This window comes from Monodon monoceros, unplaced genomic scaffold (assembly GCF_005190385.1).
Source record: "Monodon monoceros isolate NGI ecotype Baffin Bay Population unplaced genomic scaffold, NGI_Narwhal_1 Super_Scaffold_4, whole genome shotgun sequence".
In the NCBI taxonomy this organism is placed as follows: Eukaryota; Metazoa; Chordata; class Mammalia; order Artiodactyla; family Monodontidae; genus Monodon; species Monodon monoceros.
In genome coordinates, this window is record NW_021703781.1 from 18,787,929 (window position 1) to 18,808,327 (window position 20,399).

At 37.3% G+C, this 20,399-nt stretch overlaps 1 protein-coding gene across 1 annotated transcript in view; it reads right to left on the reverse strand.

Moving 5' to 3' along the window:
- DNAJC12 (DnaJ heat shock protein family (Hsp40) member C12) overlaps positions 1–3,215 on the reverse strand; it is a 30,325-nt gene extending 27,110 nt beyond the window's left edge. Inside the window, exon 1 of the mRNA XM_029200976.1 lies at positions 3,011–3,215. Coding sequence (XP_029056809.1) covers positions 3,011–3,088 — 78 coding nt within the window. The 5' untranslated portion in view covers positions 3,089–3,215. The remainder of the gene's footprint in view (positions 1–3,010) is intronic.
- Positions 3,216–20,399: the final 17,184 nt, after the last annotated feature.

Sequence of the window (20,399 nt, forward strand, 5' to 3'; positions counted from 1 at the left end):
TGGTGCAGTGGTTAAGAATCCACCTGCCAATGCAGGGGACACAGGTTCGAGCCCTGGAAGACCCCACATCCCGCGGAGCAACTAAGCCCGTGCACCACAACTACTGAGCTTGTGCTCTAGAGCCCGCGAGCTACAACTACTGAAGCCTGCACACCTAGAGCCCATGCTCCACAACAAGAGAAGCCACTGCAATGAGAAGCTCGTGCACCACAAGGAAGAGTAGCCCCCTCCTGCAGCAACTAGAGAGAGCACATGCGCAGCAACGAAGACCCAACGCAGCCAAAAATAAATTAATTAAATGATTTTAAAAGAATAGAATGAATTTATGAAGTTCCAAGTGTACAGTGTTACTGTGAGGCCAAAACAATTCCCTCAACCACGACAACTTACTATATGCCAGGCACTATTCTAAGCACCTTACGTATCATGTCTCATTTGATCCCAACAACACCTCCATGAGGTGAGTACTATTATTATCCCCATTTGCATATTAGGAAACCCAGCCATAGAAAAGTGAAATAATTTTCCCAAGGTCACATAGCCAATAAATTGTTAAGATTTAAACCCAGGTGGTCTGAAGTCAATAAGAAAGAGAACTAGAAAAAAAATAGGTGTTTCTATTTATTGAGTTTATGCTCAGTTTTCAAGTCCATGAAATCTTGAAATGAGAAAGTCTTATTACTACTGAAATGTTGACCAGATATTAAAAAATCAATTAAGATCCACACCCAAGAGGATGCCTTACACCAGTAGTGTGTGGTATATGCATCAATAAGGACTTCAGAAGATTTCATAGCATGCGTCTATGTAAAATCTGATATAGGGAGAAAAAGCTAACTGATTTGGGCTCAAATTTCAGTAAATGTTTTTGAACAGGGGGTATTTGTTTCCTACTCAACAGCATGGAAATCCTCCCGTGGCCTCATATATGTCATTTAATTAATTTCCAACACACACTTTAAAGTGTAACAACTGTATACTAAAGCAAAGAATTATGTGTGTATCTAACTCAACTGTTGTAAGTGGAATCAAAATATCAAGCTGCTTTTAAATTATAACTGCTAAATTGCTCTTGGATAGGAACAGTTCTGGTTAATTTTTTAGAGCATCAGATCAAGGAATATTTGAAGTAAAGAAAATCCATGCAACACAATTTAAGTAAAGGAAATGTCATAGTAATACTCAAAAAAAGGCATTAAAATATTTTTCGGTGAGAAGGATACATATAAAAAGAGGGGAGAGGGGAATTCCCTGGCAGTCCAGTGGTCAGGACTCCGCCCTTCCACTGCAGGGGCCACGGGTTTGATCCCTGGTCAGGGAACTAAGATCCCGCAAGCTGAGCGGTGTGGCCAAAACAAAACAAAACAAAAAGGCGGGGCGGGGGGGAAGATATATATAAAAAGAATCGACAAAATTGTGACAGGTCATTGCATTTTAAATAAATGACTGTTACCTACACATGCTATGCCATTGACAGAATTAGTAAAATACATCCGGAAGAAGGAATGTCAAGACAATGCTTTTATTCTCCTTTTAATATATGCTACGGTATACACCGTAGTCTATTCAAGACTAATCTTTCTTTGTAGAAAGATTGAAAAGACAATAACAAAACTACAAAAGACTGACTAAAGGGTCAAGAGATTTATTAAGGGGATATTACAACCTTTACTTTATAACCTAGCATGACAATATTTTTCATAAATCCAAATTGTGAAACTTTTCAAATTAAATTATGTTCCTTTGATTCAAATAATTCCTTCAAAAATTATCTGGCAAGAGTATAATCCAAAGTATGAATAACACATAATAAGCTTTCTCAGTTGCTCTAAGTGTGTTTAACTACAAGGTACCTAAGATAACTTCCTCAGGGTGACGAAATTAGAGATAATCCTTTGTGTCCAATATTATTCTATTCTCCAAACAAAATGAAGTACATTTTATTACTTAACTCCAGCCTTATGAAACAAAGATGAATAGAAAAATAATTTGCTTTAAACTATTTTAATATTAATAGCTATATTTTAGTAATAAAATAAAATAAATATTTTCATACTTGTTATATAAATATAAAATAATATGAACATATTTAATAATATAATTGAAATATATTTCATATTCATCTCAATACTTAAAATATTAAAAAACTGTAAATAAATGAAATATTTAACAATAAGAGAATAACCAATTGTGGTACAATAGTAAAATGAAATATGCAATCATTAACATATATATGAAGAATCTTTAGTAGCCTGGAGAAATCCTTGTTATAATGTTAACAGATAAAAAGCGAACTTGTCTTCAAAAATACATATATAGGAAAAAGACTGGTGATTAATATACCAGACATTAATAGTGTTACCCTTGGGAGGTAGAATTATAAATGAGCTTTCCATAATTTAAAAAACTTTTACAACCTTTATAATTATCTATGGGGACTTTTAAAAACATTGTTCCATTATAGATCAAGTGAACAATTACAGAGTTTTCACACATTTTGTTTCAGAAGCCAGACTTTAAAGAAGTAATTTCTCTCACACAATTTGAAATATTAACATAAAACGATGTTTCTTGGTTTATATAATTTAACTGCTCACATAAAACTACATATTTTAATAAAACATTTTAAAATCACTAATTACTGGAAAATTACATCTCATCTCAATTACAGTGTAAATTACCATAATAAAGAAATAGCTTATGTATACTATGAAACACTGCCAATAGCAATTACAATTAAATTTCAAATATGTATTTTTAGTATATTTGAAATAGTCTATGGCCATGTGACAGAATACACATATTCAATCAGAAGCTTCCATAAAACTGAAAAAGGACATTATTCAAGTAAAGACCCAGCAAATATTTAAGTCCTTAACTTTCTCTGAGCCAAAAGTGCTTTAAAATAATACAAGATTAGATTTTTAGGCAACGCAAGTTCCAAATTAAAACCTTAAATAAAAACTTGAAATACTGTTGTGAAAAAGAACGGCATTATTCACTGCCTTACCGAAGACAGTTCATCACATCCCAGTAACGTGTAGTAATCTTCAGTATCTTCCAACCTGTAATTCAGTATCGCGTCCATTTAGATTACTAAATCAGCTTTTCTTCCCTCTGAAACAAGAGGCACAATGAGCTGCGAATTAACAGGAAAAGCCTTATGAGGTCTGGTTTACAGCTGCGCGTTCCAAACGACAATAACTAGATTTAAGTCTGGCCACAGTCAACACACCAGATGTCATCCTAGACCTTTGTAAACTCTACCTTTCATTGGCTGTTTATACAAGAGAAAAGAATAGCCCACGAGCAGAACTGTTGCAGTGCTGCCTGGGATCTGTAGTTTGAATTTATGTAAGCGACGTAGATGAACCATTCCTCTCATGAGTCGACAAAGACTGTCCATTTTTACACACTCCCCAAATTGGCCATCTCTTCATCTCCTATATATTTTTATCTTTTTCCATTTTTTTTAAGGGATAGAAAAAAAATTGAAGCATTATGGTAAAATCTTAGGGTTTGTTAAATATGAGTAGTAGGCGCTTTTCTGAGTGTTTTTACAGTATTTCATAAGTTTTAAAATAGTTTAAGAGTAGAAAGAAATAGACTAAGAAGGCAAATTTGTATTCATTTGACAATCTATTCATTCAATAAATATTTATTGAGGACCTATTTTATGTTCAGCACAATTGTAGAAAAAGGTGTGGTAAACAAGTCTCTGTTTTTAGGGAGCTTACATTCTGACAGAGGGAGGCAGACAAGACACATGCAAACAAAGAGGATTATTTAAAATAGTGATTTGTGTCATAAAGGAAATAAAATATGCCAGTGAGAAGGAGAACTGTATGATGACTGGGGTCTGATCACTGGGCCATTTCTCCTGGGCTGGCTCTCTCCACACTCAGGAGTGTGTCTGGCCTAGGGTGGGTCCAGGGTGCCTGTATTTCAGCTCACTGTGGCCCTAAGAAATGCAGGACTTAGAGAAGAAAGTGAGTGGTCAGGGATACATTTTAACTGCCTTAACCCTTTAAATGCCTCCATAAACTATTGCCTTAAAAAAATACTTTTTCATTGAGCTCACCAATATACGTTTTTTAAGGTTTATTTCTAAAGAGAAATCACTGAAGTCCCATTTTTACTAATCCTTCATTATATATCATTTCTTGCTGAAAGTTTGGTGTGGAATTTTAAAACGAAGTACAAATTTTGTTTTGGAAATTTCACAACCCTTGAGGTATTTGGAGGCCCATTTGGGCATCACAAAATCATGACCAGAATGGTCTTAAAAGGATATGAAGTTACAGCTGTGAAAAACAGTAGTGATTCCTCAACAAATTAAACATAGAATTACCATATGATCCAGCAATTCCACTTCTGGTATACCCAAAAGAATTGAAAAAAGGAACTCAAACAGATATTTGTACACCCATGATCATAGCATCACTATTCACGATAGCCAAGACGTAGAAGCAACCCAAGTGTCCATTAACAGAAGGATAAACAAAATGTGGTATATACATACAATGGGATATTATTCAGCCTTAAAAGGGAAGGAAATTCTGACACATGCTACATGGATGAACCTTGAAGACATGCTAAGTGAAATAAACCAATCACAAAAGACAAATTCTGTATGGTTTCACTTATATGAGATACCTAGAGTAGTCAAATTCATAGAGACAGAAAGAAAAAGAGAGGTTACCAGGAGGCTGGGGGGAGGGACAAATGGGGAGTTACTGTTTAATGGGTATGGAGTTTCAGTTTGGGAAGATGAAAAAAGTCCTGGAGTTGGATGGGGATGATGGTTGCACAACAGTGTGAATGTTCTTAATGCCATTGAACTGTACACTTAAAATGGTACATTTTATGTTATATATACTTTACCACAATCAAAAAGAAAAGTTATATCCCTCGAACACTAGACAACCTTGCCCAGAAAAAAAAGTTTGCTGCCGTTACTCTCTATCCTGAGAACAGGCAGGACAATGCTTTGATGTTGTTCTAAAGAACAAAGAGAAAAGATGATTAAGAAAGGAATTTTGGTAAAGCAGCCACTCATGTTTTATTAAATGCAATGGAAGGCTCTTTTCCTAGACCAATATTGTTCTCACCTTCTGCATATTAAAGTTAGTAAAGAGTCCTAGACACATTCAACATCTGCCGGCAACAGGGGACTTCCCTGGTGGTTCAGTGACTAAGTCTCCGCACTCCCAATGCAGGGAGCCTGGGTCTGATCCCTGGTCAGGGAGCTAGATCCCACATTCCTCAACTAAGATCCCACATGCCAAAACGAAGATCACACGTGCTACAACTAAGAACAGGCACAGACAAATAAATAAATGAATATTTAAAAGAAAAATCTACTGGCAGCAGAAGAAATTGGTACATCCTTTCTGAAATGGAAATTGGCATTTCAAAAGTCAGAATTTTACATAATATTGTCTAGGCAATTCCATACCTAGGAATTTATGCAAAGATTATAATCAAGAATGTGTACAAAGATACAGCTGGTTATCTTTACCAAAACACAGTTACAATAATGAAAATTTTTTAGGAAAATTAAATGTCCAACAATCATTTAAATAATGACCCACAGTAGTACACCGTGTAGTCATTTTAAATGATATAGAAAAATATTTAATGCCTGGGAAACGTTCACACATTGTCAGATGAATAAAAAGGTTACAAACAATATGCATTATTGTAAACATTCACTGAGCATTGAGACTTATGCACATTATTGGGTATAATTTAAAAAGGAAAAAAATATAAAAGTTAAGTTTTAGAAGTATGGTATGATTCCTGTTTTATAAATATACAGATCTTCCTTGACCCCTTACCGTGGGGTTACAACACGATAAACCCCTCCTAAGTCAAAAATGCTTTTAACCCACCTAAATTGCTGAACACCATAACTTAGCCTAGCCTACCTTAAATGTGCTCAAAACACTTACATTAGCCTACAGTTGGGAAAAATCACCTAACAGAAGCCTATTTTATAATAAAGTGTTGAATATTTCATGTAACTTATTAAATACTTATTGAGTATCATACCACATGTCACTAGCCTGGGAAAAGATCCAAATTCAAAGTTCAAAGTACGGTTTCTACTGTACGCGTATCTCTTTTACACCATTGTTAACTTGAAAAATCCTAAACTGAACCATTGTAAGTCAGGGACCATCTGTATATGGTATGTATATTTATAAAATATGCAGAAGCATATACACCAAAATAGACCAATTGTCACTAGGTAACAGGGTCACCTATGTTTATATTTCATTCATTTGCTAAGATAAACATGTAATATTCGAGTAATAAGAAAAAAGCAATAAAAAACAAGTCAGTTCATGCATACACTACCAAATGTAAAATGGACGGCTAGTGGGAAGCTGCTGCACAGCACAGGGAGATCAGCTGGATGCTCTGTGACCCCCTAGAGGGGTGGGATAGGGAGGGTGGGAGGGAGACGCAATAGGGAGGGGATATGGGGATATATGTATACATATAGCTGATTCACTTTGTTATAAAGCAGAAACTAACAACACTGTAAAGCAATTATAATCCAATAAAGATATAAAAAAATAAGTCAGTAAAAACTACAAAACACCAAACATCACATAGCTATTTACTGACTTAGTAGAGATGACAATTCAGAGGGCGCTATTCAAGAATTTGTTCTTCAGTTGCTTTGGTTTGTTGCATGCTCTACTGCATGTAATAAGCCAATTTATTCACCCTTCGAAGCAGCTAACACTGTGCAGTGGGTTGAACAAAGAAGAACGAAATGAATCCTGCCATCGCAGAGCTTCCCCTCTCACAGGGGTCTTGGCCACTGGCAGGTCCAATTGTTGTCTCTTCTGAGTGATCCCTTGCTTACAGGAATCACAGTGCAATGGAAACAATGCTGAACCCTGCTCCTTATTCCTTGAATAGGACTATGCTTTAATCACCACACCTCACATACCAGAAAATTAATTTCGTTGAGAACACAAGATTAACTCAAATTAAGCTTTAGCACATTACATAATCAGATGCTAAATTGTGTGGTTTTGAGGGAAAATTTAAAAGAAATTCATAGACGCATTCACAAATTACATGGAAAAAAGGAGGAAGGGGCAAAATGCAAAAGCTGTCGAAGAGAGATGAAAATGTCCATAGCATGTTCAGGGAAAGGTGAGGAAAACAACTTTACAGCAGAATGTGTTGAAAAGCCTTTAAGACTAGTGTTGAAGATGAGCCCTGGGCCAGAATGTTGAGAGCCTTGATGATCAGGCCAAGAACACTGAGCAAGTGTGGAGGTAACAGGGAACTGCTCTAGTTTCTCAAGCATGTGACATGTTAAAAGTGAAGTTTTATGAAGATTAAATCTGGTGGCTGTGTGCATTTGAAGGAAGGAATAGCTGGAAAACAATGACAAATGTGGTTTAACCCTGAATTTGAATTTTATTTTAAATTTTATTTTTTAATGGGCACTACATTCACATAGAACAAAAAATCTTTTTTGTTCTCTCTCTCTCTCTCTCTCTTTCTCTCTCTCTCTCTCTCTCTCTCTCTCTCTCTCTCTCTATCTATCTATCTCTGTCTCTATCCACACACAAATCTTATTGGTTCGGTTTCTCTGGAGAACCCTAATACACCTGCAATTCTTTTTTTTTTTTATGTCTCATGACTTATTTTTCGCTTTTTTTATTTTTAATTTTTTATCAGAGTAATTTGATTACAATATTGCTTGTTCTAGGAATATACAATCTGATTCATTTGTACATATACATATCTATTCATCTACAGATCCTCTTCCCATTTAGGTTATTACAGAGTGTTGAGGAGACTTCCCATGTTATACTGTCGCTCTTTTTTTTTTTTTGAATTTTTGAATTTTATTTTATTTATTTTTTTATACAGCACGTTCTTATTAGTCTTCCATTTTATACACATCAGTGTATAAATGTCAATCCCAATCTCCCAGTTCATCACACCACCATACCCACCACCCCACCGCCTTCCCCCCTTGGTGTCCATACGTTTTTTCTCTACATCTGTGTCTCAATTTCTGCCCTGAAAACCAGTTCATCTGTACCATTTTTCTAAGTTCCACATATATATGCGTTAATATACGATATGTGTTTTTCTCTTTCTGACTTACTTCACTCTGTATGACAGTCTCTAGATCCATTCACGTCTCAACAAATGACCCAATTTCGTTCCTTTTTATGGCTGAGTAATATTCCATTGTATATATGTACCACTTCTTCTTTATCCATTCGTCTGTCAATGGACATTTAGGTTGCTTCCATGACCTGGCTATTGTAAATAGTGCTGAAATGAACATTGAGGTGCATGTGTCTTTTTGACTTATGGTTTCCTCTGGGTATATGCTCATAGTGGGATTGCTGGGTCGTATGGTAGTTCTATTTTTAGTTTTTTAAGGGACCTCCATACTGTTCTCCATAGTGGCTGTATCAATTTACATTCCCACCAACAGTGTAAGAGGGTTCCCTTTTCTCCACACCCTCTCCAGCATTTGTTCTTTGTAGATTTTCTGATGATGCCCATTCTTTTTTTTTTTTTTTTTTTTTTTTTGCGGTACGCGGGCTTCTCACTGTTGTGGCCTCTCCCATTGCGGAGCACAGGCTCCAGACGCGCAGGCTCAGTGGCCATGGCTCACAGGCCTAGCCACTCCGTGGGATGTGGGATCTTCCCGGACCGGGGCACGAACCCATGTCCCCTGCATCGGCAGGCGGACTCTCAACCACTGCGCCACCAGGGAAGCCCTGATGATGCCCATTCTAACTGGCGTGAGGTGATACCTCTTTGTAGTTTTGATTTGCATTTCTCTAATAATTAGTGATGTTGAGCAGCTTTTCATGTGCTTCTTGGCCATCTGTATGTCTTCTTTGGAGAAATCTCTGTTTACATCTTCTGCCCATTTTTGGATTGGGTTGTTTGTTTTTTTAATATTGAGCTGCATGAGCTGTGTATGTATTTTGGAGATTAATCCTTTGTTCATTGATTCGTTTGCAAATATTTTCTCCCATTCTAAGGGTTGTCTTTTCGTCTTGTTTATGGTTTCCTTTGCTGTGCAAAAGCTTTGAAGTTTCATTAGGGGCCATTTGTTTATTTTTGTTTTTATTTCCATTACTCTAGGAGGTGGATCAAAAAAGATCTTGCTGTGATTTATGTCAAAGAGTGTTCTTCCTATGTTTTCCTCCAAGAGTTTTATAGTGTCCGGTCTAACATTTAGGTCTCTAATCCATTTTGAGTTTATTTTTGCATGTGGTGTTAGGGAGTGTTCTAATTTCATTCTTTTACATGTAGCTGTCCAGTTTTCCTAGCACCACTTATTGAAGAGACTGTCTTTTCTCCATTGTATATCCCTGCCTCCTTTATCATAGATTAGTTGACCATAGGTGCATGGGTTTATCCCTGGGCTTTCTATCTTGTGCCATTGATCTATGTTTCTGTTTTTGTGCCAGTACCATATTGTCTTGATTACTGTAGCTTTATACTATAGCCTGAAGTCAGGGATTCTGATTCCTCCAGCTCCGTTTTTTTCCCTCAAGACTTCTTTGGCTATTCGGGGTATTTGTGTCTCCATACAAATTTTAAGATTTTTTGTTCTAGTTCCGTAAAAAATGCCATTGGTAATTTGATAGGGATTGCATTGAATCTGTAGATTGCTTTGGGTAGTATAGTCATTTCCACAATATTGATTCTTCCAATCCAAGAATATGGTATATCTCTCCATCTGTTTGTATCATCTTTCATTTCTTTCATCAGTGTCTTATAGTTTTCTGCATACAGGTCATTTGTCTCCCTAGGTTTGTTTATTCCTAGGTATTTTATTCTTTTTTTTGCGGTGGTAAATGGGAGTGTTTCCTTAATTTCTCTTTCAGATTTGTCATCATTAGTGTATAGGAATGCAAGAGATTTCTGTGCATTAATTTTGTATCCTGCAACTTTACCAAATTCATTGATTAGCTCTAGTAGTTTTCTGGTGGCATCTTTAGGATTCTCTACGTATAGTATCATGTCATCTGCAAAGAGTGACATGTTACTTCTTTTCCAATTTGTATTCCTTTTATTTCTTTTGCTTCTCTGATTGCCGTGGCTAGGACTTCCAAAACTATGTTGAATAATAGTGGCGAGAGTGGACATCCTTGTCTTGCTCCTAATCTTAGAGGAAATGCTTTCAGTTTTTCACCATTGAGAATGATGTTTGCTGTGAGTTTGTCATATATGGCCTTTATTATGTTGAGGTAGGTTCCCTCTATGCCTACTTTCTGGAGAGTTTTTATCATAAATGGGTGTTGAATTTTGTCAAAAGCTTTTTCTGCATCTACTGAGATGATCATATGGTTTTCATTCTTCAATTTGTTAATATGGTGTATCACATTGATTGATTTGCATATATTGAAGAATCCTTGCATCCCTGGGATAAATCCCACTTGATCATGGTGTATGATCCTTTTAATGTGTTGTTGGATTCTGTTTGCTAGTATTTTGTTGAGGATTTTTGCATCTATATTCATCAGTGATATTGGTCTGCAATTTTTTTTTTTGTAGTATCTTTGTCTGGTTTTGGTATCAGGGTGATGGTGGCCTCATAGAATGAGTTTGGGAGTGTTCCTTCCTCCATAATTTTTTGGAAGAGTTTCAGAAGGCTGAGTGTTAACTCTTCTCTAAATGTTTGATAGAATTCACCTGTGAATCCATCTGGTCCTGGACTTTTGTTTGTTGGAAGATTTTTAATCACAGTTTCAATTTCATTACTTGTGATTGGTCTCTTCATATTTTCTGTTTCTTCCTGGTTCAGTCTTGGAAGGTTATACCTTTCTAAGAATTTGTCCATTTCTTCCTGGTTGTCCATTTTATTGGCATAGAGTTGTTTGTAGTAGTCTCTTAGGATGCTTTGTATTTCTGCGGTGTCTGTTGTAACTTCTCCTTTTTCATTTCTAACTTTATTGATTTGAGTTCTCTCCCTCTTTTTCTTGATGGGTCTGGCTAATGGTTTATCAATTTTGTTTATCTTCTCAAAGAACCAGGTTTAGTTTTATTGATATTTGCTATTGTTTTCTTTGTTTCTATTTCATTTATTTCTGCTCTGATATTTATGATTTCTTTCCTTCTGCTAACTTTGGGTTTTGCTTGTTCTTCTTTCTCTAGTTCCTTTAGGTGTAAGGTTAAATTGTTTATTTGAGATTTTTCTTGTTTCTTGAGGTAGGCTTGTATAGCTATAAACTTCCCTCTTAGAACTGCTTTTGCTGCATTCCATAGGTTTTGGATCATCGTGTTTTCATTGCCATTTGTCTCTAGGTATTTTTTGATTTCCTCTTTGATTTCTTCAGTGATCTCTTGGTTATTTATCAACGTACTGTTTAGCCTCCATGCGTTTGTGTTTTTTACGTTTTTTTCCCCTGTAATTCATTTCTAATCTCATAGCATTGTGGTCAGAAAAGATGCTTGATATGATTTCAATTTTGTTAAATTTACTGAGGCTTGATTTGTGCCCCAAGATGTGATCTATCCTGGAGAGTGTTCCATGTGCACTTGAGAAGAAAGTGTAATCTGCTGGTTTTGGATGGAATGTCCTATAAATATCAATTAAATATATCTGGTCTATTGTGTCATTTAAAGCTTGTGCTTCCTTATTAATTTTCACTTTGGATGATCTGTCCATTGGTGTAAGTGAGGTGTTAAAGTCCCCCACTATTACTGTGTTACTGTCGATTTTCTCTTTTATAGCTGCTAGCAGTTGCCTTATGTATTGAGGTGCACCTATGTTGGGTGCATATATATTTATAATTGTTATATCTTCTTCTTGGATTGATCCCTTGATCATTACATAGTGTCCTTTCTTGTCTCTTGTAGCATTCTTTATTTTAAAGTCTATTTTATCTGATACAAGGATTGCTACTCCAGCTTTCTTTTGATTTACATTTGCATGGAATATCTTTTTCCATTCCCTCACTTTCAGTCTGTATGTGTCTCTAGGTCTGAAGTGGGTCTCTTGTAGACAGCATATATATGGGTCTTGTTTTTGTATCCATTCAGCAAACCTGTGTCTTTTGGTTGGAGCATTTAATCCATTCACGTTTAAGGTAATTATCGATATGTATGTTCCTATGACCATTTTCTTAATTGTTTTGGGTTTGTTTTTGTAGGTCCTTTTCCTTTCTTTCTTTTTTTTTTTTTTTTTGCGGTATGCGGGCCTCTCACTGTTGTGGCCCCTCCTGCTCCAGACGCGCAGGCTCAGCAGCCATGGCTCACGGGCCCAGCCGCTCCACGGCACGCGGGATCCTCCCAGACCGGGGCACAAACCCGTGTCCCCTGCATCAGCAGGTGGACTCTCAACCACTGCACCACCAGGGAAGCCCCCTTTTCCTTTCTTGTGTGTCCCACTTAGAGAAGTTCCTTTAGCATTTGTTGTAGAGCTGGTTTGGCGGTGCTGAATTCTCATCTTTTGCTTATCTGTAAAGCTTTTGATTTCTCCATCGAATCTGAATGAGATTCTTGCCGGGTAGAGTAATCTTGGTTGTAGGTTCTTTCCTTTCATCACTTTAAGTATATCATGCCACTCCCTTCTGGCTTGTAGAGTTTCTGCTGAGAAATCAGCTGTTAACCTTATGGGAGTTCCCTTGTATGTTATTTGTCGTTTTTCCTTTGCTGCTTTTAATAATTTTTCCTTGTCTTTAATTTTTGCCAATTTGATTATTATGTGTCTCGGCATGTTTCTCTTTGGATTTTTCCTGTATGGGTCTCACTGTGCTTCCTGGACTTGGGTGGCTATATCCTTTCCCATGTTAGGGAAATTTTCGACTATAATCTCTTCAAATATTTTCTCTGGTCCTTTCTCTCTTCTCCTCCTGGGACCCCTATAGTGCGAATGTTGTTGCGTTTAATGTCCCAGAGGTCTCTTAGGCTGCCTTCATTTCTTTTTATTCTTTTTTCTTTAGTCTGTTCTGCAGCAGTGAATTCCACCATTCTGTCTTCCAGGTCACTTATCCGTTCTTCTGCCTCAGTTTTTCTTCTATTGATTCCTTCTAGTGTAGTTTTCATTTCAGTTATTGTATTGTTCATCTCTGTTTGTTTGTTCTTTAATTCTTCTAGGTCTTTGTTAAACATTTCTTGCATCTTCTCGGTCTTTGCCTCCATTCTTTTTCCGAGGTCCTGGATCATCTTCACTATCATTATTCTGAATTCTTTTTCTGGAAGACTGCCTTTCTCCACTTCATTTAGTTGTTTTTCTGAGGTTTTATCTCATTCCTTCACCTGGTACATAGCCCTCTGCCTTTTCATCTTGTCTACATTTCTGTGAATGTGGATTTTTTTTCCACAGGCTTCAGGACTGTAGTCAGAACAAAATTTTAAGGGTACAAAACGGTAGGCATGAAAGGTTAGTGTCCCTCCACCCTTGGTCTTCCAGCTCCCAGTTTTCTTCCCAAGGTAACTGAGGTAACCACTGCTAACAGAGTTTCATTTTTGCAGTCATTGCATTTACAAATATATTTACATATATATATGTGTGTGTGTGTGTGTGTGTGTGTGTGTGTATCTCAGTTCCTTAGTGTCAGACACTTCCAATCTTCGGCTCTTACAGAGAATACTGCACTGAATCCTCTTGTTCTTATGGTCTTTCACTCATGTTGGCACATGTTTTAGAAAAGAAACTTAACATGTGTAAGTCAGTAGGGATTTACTGAGAGCCTATTGAATATGTACTCACAAAGTACCTGTAGTTTTTGCTTCTTTAAAAAAATAAAGAATTCTGATAATTTCCTTTGCTCCCCCTACATCTTGTAACTGAGTTTTACCAAAGTTATTATTTCATGTAGGCATAATGTATGTGACAGAATAAAATCGACTAAAGGTTTCATTCCTTTCCTCAAAAATCTGGAATTAGGCAATTCTAGTAATAGACTACACCTGCATCATATTGTATTATCTATCATATTATTTACTAAACTGTGGCTTACATATCTGACACCTTGGCTCTGAATGGCTCCTCCCTCCTTAGTGTCCCCAATTCACAGCACCCCTTGGGATACAGGTCCTTACCTGTATCCCAAGATAAAGAGCTCACAATTCAATAAGCACCCAGTTGAAGGTGTCCTTTATATTGTGATGTTACAGGTTTACACAGCATTACCGATTAGTTTCCTCATTTTGATATCTCCATATTTATTGTCACTATCAGAATTCAGTAAAAATCTCCTTCTCAACTTGTTTTAAGCCTTTGAGGTTTTGTTATTTTTTAATAATAGTACTGACTGGCTTACTTACAAGATCACATCCCCCAAATAAAAATATAAATTGTAACAACTTTGCATGGTAATGGATGGTAACTTGACTTATTGTGGTGATTATTTTATAATGTATAAAAATATCGAGGGACTTCTCTGGTGGTGCAGTAGGTAGGACTCCGTTCTCCCAATGCAGGGAGCCTAGGTTTGATCCCTGGTCAAGGAACTAGATCCCACATGCATGCCGCAACTGATAGTTTGCCTGCCACTACTAAGGAGCCCCCAAGCCGCAACTAAGGAACACACGTGCTGCAACTAAGACTCGGCGCAACCAAATAAAAATAAATAAATAAATATTAAAAAAATAAAATAGTAGCACCTGGCATTTAAAAATATATATATGTATATCGAATCATGGGAGTTCCCTGGTGGTCTAGTGGTTAGAATTCAGTGCTTTCAGTGCCTTGGCCCAGGTTCAATCCCTGGTTGGGGAACTGAGATGCCGCAAGCCATGCGGTGCGGGGAAAAAAAAAATTGAATCACTATGTTTTACACTTGAAACTAATGTATTATTGTATGTTACATATAACTTAATTATATATATTTAAATATATATTTATATATATTTACATAAAACGTTGAATTTGATAAGCCCTTGATGAAAATGCTTACAGTGTGATTTTATAATCAGAGAAAAAGAAAATCTTAAAAGGAAGTGCCCAACCAAACATCTTCATGTTTTTCTTATTATAAAAACTAACACAAACTTCACATTCCTGTTTTCAAATTAATTTTTATTTACATCAGTGTTGTACATCCTCATGAGTTTTGGGTTTTTTAAAGGACATAGTATTCCAAGTTTTTAACAAAAAAGTGGAAGACTTGCCTCATACCTCCCTCTGCCTAGAGGCAAATAGGGTAAAACATTTAGCTATTTCTTCTTGTATTTTTCACCATTTTTCTAAATGATGTTTCTACTTCAGAACTTCTTTTAAGTTTAATGTATTGCACCGCTGTATCCGCACTAAAGCCTTGATCAAACAATAACAAAATGGCAAGAATACATCATCCAGGCCTGAATAAAAGCCAAGTCTAAGTTTCACCAATGAGACAATGCAAAAACAAAAACAAAAAATGAGTTTAGGGCCATATTTGTACATATTACATATGAATATAGTGTATATATTATATATAAAATAGTCAAATGCCTACATGTAATACTTAAATTTCATTATTTAGTTATATATAAAATGATCAAATGACATGTAATATTCAACTTTTTAAATTTACTTATACATATTTAAAATACTATATTATGAAAAACTGTATTAATTTAAGAATAGTGCTATTCTTCCATTGTATGAGAAACTTTGTAAGGTTACAAGTATGAGGTATCTACATTTTTTTCTAAAGGATGATCTGGGGAAAAACTTTGCTTTATATTTGAACATACATAATACTTCCTCAATTTGGGAATTCTTCAATCATTTTAATTTTTTAAATCATTTTCACAATTTATTCTCTTTTTTAAGTTGTATATTGATTAGAAAAGTCTTCATTACTTATTTTAATAAATATTAGCACCTTTTTGGAGTATTATTTAATACAGGTAAGCATGTGTTTTGAGAAAAGTAGAGTGCACTTATTTATTTCTACTCTTTTCCCCAAAACTAACCTTTAAACTTGCTGCAGGACTTCCCTGGTGGTGCAGTGGTTAAGAATACGCCTGGCAATGCAGGGGACACGGGTTCGATCCCTGGTCCAGGAAGATACCACATGCCTCAGAGCAACTAAGCCCATGCACCACGACTACTGAGCCTGTGCTCTAGAGCCCACGAACCACAACTACTGAAACCCGCGTGCTGCAACTACTGAAGCCTACGCACCTAGAGCCCGTGCTCTGCAACAAGAGAAGCCCCCGCTCCCCACAACTAGAGAAAGCCCACGCACAGAAACGAAGGCCCAACGCAGCCAAAAATAATTAATTAATTAAAAAAATTTAAACTTGTTGCAGCACCTTATGATAGGGTGTATTTTTAATGTTCACTGGGTTTTTCCCTCTAATGGTAAAGGTAATAAAAATCATGTTGGGACCACTATCTAGTATTTTGAAGAAATGATAAATGATAAAGCTACAGCCATTCCTCCTTATATCAAAATAAATTACAGATAACCAAATAACTCAGAAGCCATAGAAAAAAATTAATAAACATGACTATGCAAAAATTAAGCACATGTGGGCCTCTCACCTTCTGAGATGGCCTACACTCTCTCTGTGGAGTGTTTCTCTCTAAATAAATCCACTTCTTACCTTAAAAGAAAAAGAAAAAGGACTTCCCTGGTGATCCAGTGGTTAAGAATCCCCCTTCCAATGCAGGGGACGTGGGTTCGATCCCTGGTCGTATTAATATCCCACATGCCAAGGAGCAACTAAGACCACACACTCTAGAGCCCATGCGCCACAACCAGAGAGACCGTGCACCACAACAAAAGATCCCGTGTGCTGCAACTAAGACCTGACACAGCCAAATAAATAAATAAATATTTTAAAAATAATAATAATAAAGAAAGGATTTTCTCTAAAAAAAATTAAGCACATGTGTGTGGCATAAAAATACAAAAGCAAAATCAGGAGATAAATAATGTACAAGGAAAAAAATTTCACAATTCCCGTAACAGACAAAAGGCTGACTTCCCCAGTTTAAAAAAAGTGCAAACAAATCAGTAAGTAAAAGATTAACAGGACTTCCTCGGTGACACAGTGGTTAAGAATCCACCTGCCAAAAAAAAAAAAAAGAATCCACCTGCCAATGAAGGGGCACGGGTTCGAGCCCTGGTCCTGGAAGATCCCACATACCGTGGAGCAACTAAGCCCATGTTCCACAACGACTGAGCCTGCTCTCTAGAGCCCACGTACCACAACTACTGAAGCCTGTGCACCTAGAGCTCGTGCTCTGCAACAATAGAATCCACCACAATGAGAAGCCGTGCACCACAACTAAGAGTAGCCCCCACTCGCCACAGCTAGGGAAAGCCTGAGTGCAGCAACGAAGACCCAATGCAGCCAAAAATAAATAAATAAATTTATTTAAAAAAAATATTAACAACCCAACAGAAAATTGGGTCAAGAATATGACTACTTTCAGAAACATAAATAACCAATAAACATATAACTATAAGTGCAACCTCAGTCATAATTATGAAACTGCTAATCACTCAAAGGAAGATAAATTGTTCACCTCTCAGAGAAGCAAAATGTCTAAAGTTTGATAATACCCGGTGCTAGAGCAGAAGTGAGAAAGTAAACACCTTCATACATTGTCGGATATGAGTGTAAATTGGTACAATTTAGCAATTTGGTGGTATTTATCAACTTTTATAAAACTTATATCTTGTTGACTGGACAATTTTTCTCTACAAATTTACCCTGTGATGTACACCAAAATATGTTCAAGGAGGTCATTGCAAAATTCTTTGCAACAGAAAAAAATTGGAAACAACCAAAATGTCCCTCAATGGGATGGAGAAGAAGAGATCAGTGGATGAATAAAGTACGGTATTTGTGTTATGAACTACTACTATAAAGCCATTAAAAAAAGAGTAAGATAACTCTTTTTGTGCAGTATGGAGAGATCTCTATGATGGATTATCACATGAAAAAGGAAGGTTGAGAAGAGTATGATAGCATTATCTCTTCTGGGCACTTTTTCATAATTCATATATTTATTGGGAAAAAAATCCCTGCAAAAGTGGACCCCTGAATTTCAAATCCGTTTTGTTCAAGGGTCAACTGTATGTACATTTGCACCTGATTTTTTTCTTTAAAAATCATATATGTGGATTCCTTTTCAGAGAGGGAGCTGGGCAGGTACAGAAGAAAGGCTTTTAGCTTCAGCTAACATCTTTCTGAACTGTTTGTACGAAGTCAATATAGTCATCTCACCACTTTTGTTTTCTTCTTTATGCTTTGTTGGTATGCTTTTTAAAAGAGCAAATATAACTTAACTTACAAATGCTGGTTTTAAAAAAAACTTTAAAAATACATAGTACAAAATATAGCATAGAAATCTCATAGAACTTTTTAACATCGCTGAAGTTCTTTGCACCTCAAGACGCGCAGCGTCAGGGCCCTAACCTCAGGACCAGAAAAACCGCCCAGTCTCCTCGGCCCCTGGCCTACAACTCCCACAAGGCATCGCGAAAACTGCGTATAAAGGAGCGACAGGAGACAGCCCAGTTACTTCTGGTCTCCAGGAAACGTCCCTCCGGAAGTGCTTTTTTTTTTTTAACGTCACAGGTCGTAGGCTTTAAGTGGGAAGAAGAAAGCTAACTGTTCAAAAGTGAAGGAGAAAGGCTGGAAGGTAAGAGTTTACAAGCTCTAGAAGCTCCGAACGAGGACAGAGATTAGGCAGCCCATAGGTGATCTCTGCGCGGCTAGCTACCAGAGTCGTTCTCAGATGTGCAGCTCTCCTCCTGCTTGTCCCTTTTCCTTCCAGTCTCACGCTAAGTTCTGTCGTGCAGGGCAAAATCGGCACTTTTCCCTTGAGGTTCTTCGGAACCTGAGCTTCCAAGGCGCCAAACCCCAAGTTCCAGAAAGTACCTGCAACCATTCGTTCTGATTTCCCTGCTCCCGGCTCAGGCTGGAATTTTGGACACCAGCTGAGCTCTCTGATAAAAAGGCCTAGTTTCCGATTTAGCTCCTACCTCCCAACGTCTTTTCCTCAGAACCTGCTGCTCTGTTCCAACATAAGATCCAGTGGAAAGAAAACGGAACCTGCCAGGACCTTAGCCTCCCTATGTTTTAGTCCCTGCATTTTATTAGGCTGCCTGATAAAATCCCTCCGTGACTGCCAGAGTAAAACAGCATTCTGAGACAAGAACAGGATATATTTAAAATTTTTTTAAAAAGTCTTTGTGTTAAGTCAGACATAGAATCTGTAAATGATTCGTTAAAGGCTGTCGAAACATTGCTTTGAGGTTTTAATCAAGTGCAAAGTGCAATGACAAATGCTAGTAATTCACTTGTTAATGTGTGCGAATAGCGATAGTGGGGGACGGGAGTAAATGGGAACTCTGCTTAGTTTGGCTGTGAACCTAAAACTGCTCTGAAAAATTCTTTATTTTTTAAAAATAATGGTAATAACAGGAAGTATAATCACCATTATTGAGCTCCTACTCTGTTCCATTGGTAAAGCTAGCATTTGAACCGTGCTGTGTCTGACTCCAAAGCTCATAGTGAATAAAATGCATTAAAACACTGCACCAGATTATCTGGCCAGAATTTAGGCATTTCAGAAAATGCACTTGACAAGGCTGTTAAGAGACCTGATTTGTCGTATCAGCTCTCTACTGGCTCCTTGTTGACCCACACTTCCTTGATTTGAGAAGGAGGATGTCAGATCAGAGCAATGATTCTCAAACTTAAAACTGCACACGAATCACCTGGTGATTTGGTGAAGATAAAACATCTGCTTCAGGATGTCTAGGTGAGGTCTGAGATTCTGCATTTCTGACAAGCCCCCAGGTGAAGTCCCTGTTAATCCAGGAGCCACACTTGGAATAGCAGAGGGCAGGATGATCTCTGAGATCCTTTCAAGTTCTAACACTCTCACAGTGGATCGCTCTTTCCCCCCTCTAACCTTAGCACCTTTGCTCTTAAGGAAATATTGAAGGATCTGTCAAAAAAAGAGAGTGACAGGGGCCTCTCTGGTGGCGCAGTGGTTGAGAGTCCGCCTGCCGATGCAGGGGACACGGGTTCGTGCTCCGATCCGGGAAGATCCCACGATCCGGGAAGATCCCACATGCCGCGGAGCGGCTGGGCCCGTGAGCCATGGCTGCTGAGCCTACGCACCCGGAGCCTGTGCTCCGCAACGGGAGACGCCGCAACAGTGAGAGGCCTGCGTACCGCAAAAAAAAAAAAAAAAAAAGAGTTACAGAAGTAAAGATTCTTAACTGAAGCCAACATATGAAAATAAAAAATAACTTTATAGTGTCTCTGGAAAGATACCCAGGAAACCCATAAGAGTAGCTGCCTTCAGGGAGGCAGGCTTGATGGCTCAAGGACAGGAATGGCAGGTAAACTTTACTGTGTACTTTTATACCTTTCTCATTTTTACTATGTGTGTGTGCTCTCTTTTTAAAAAATAATTCATTTTT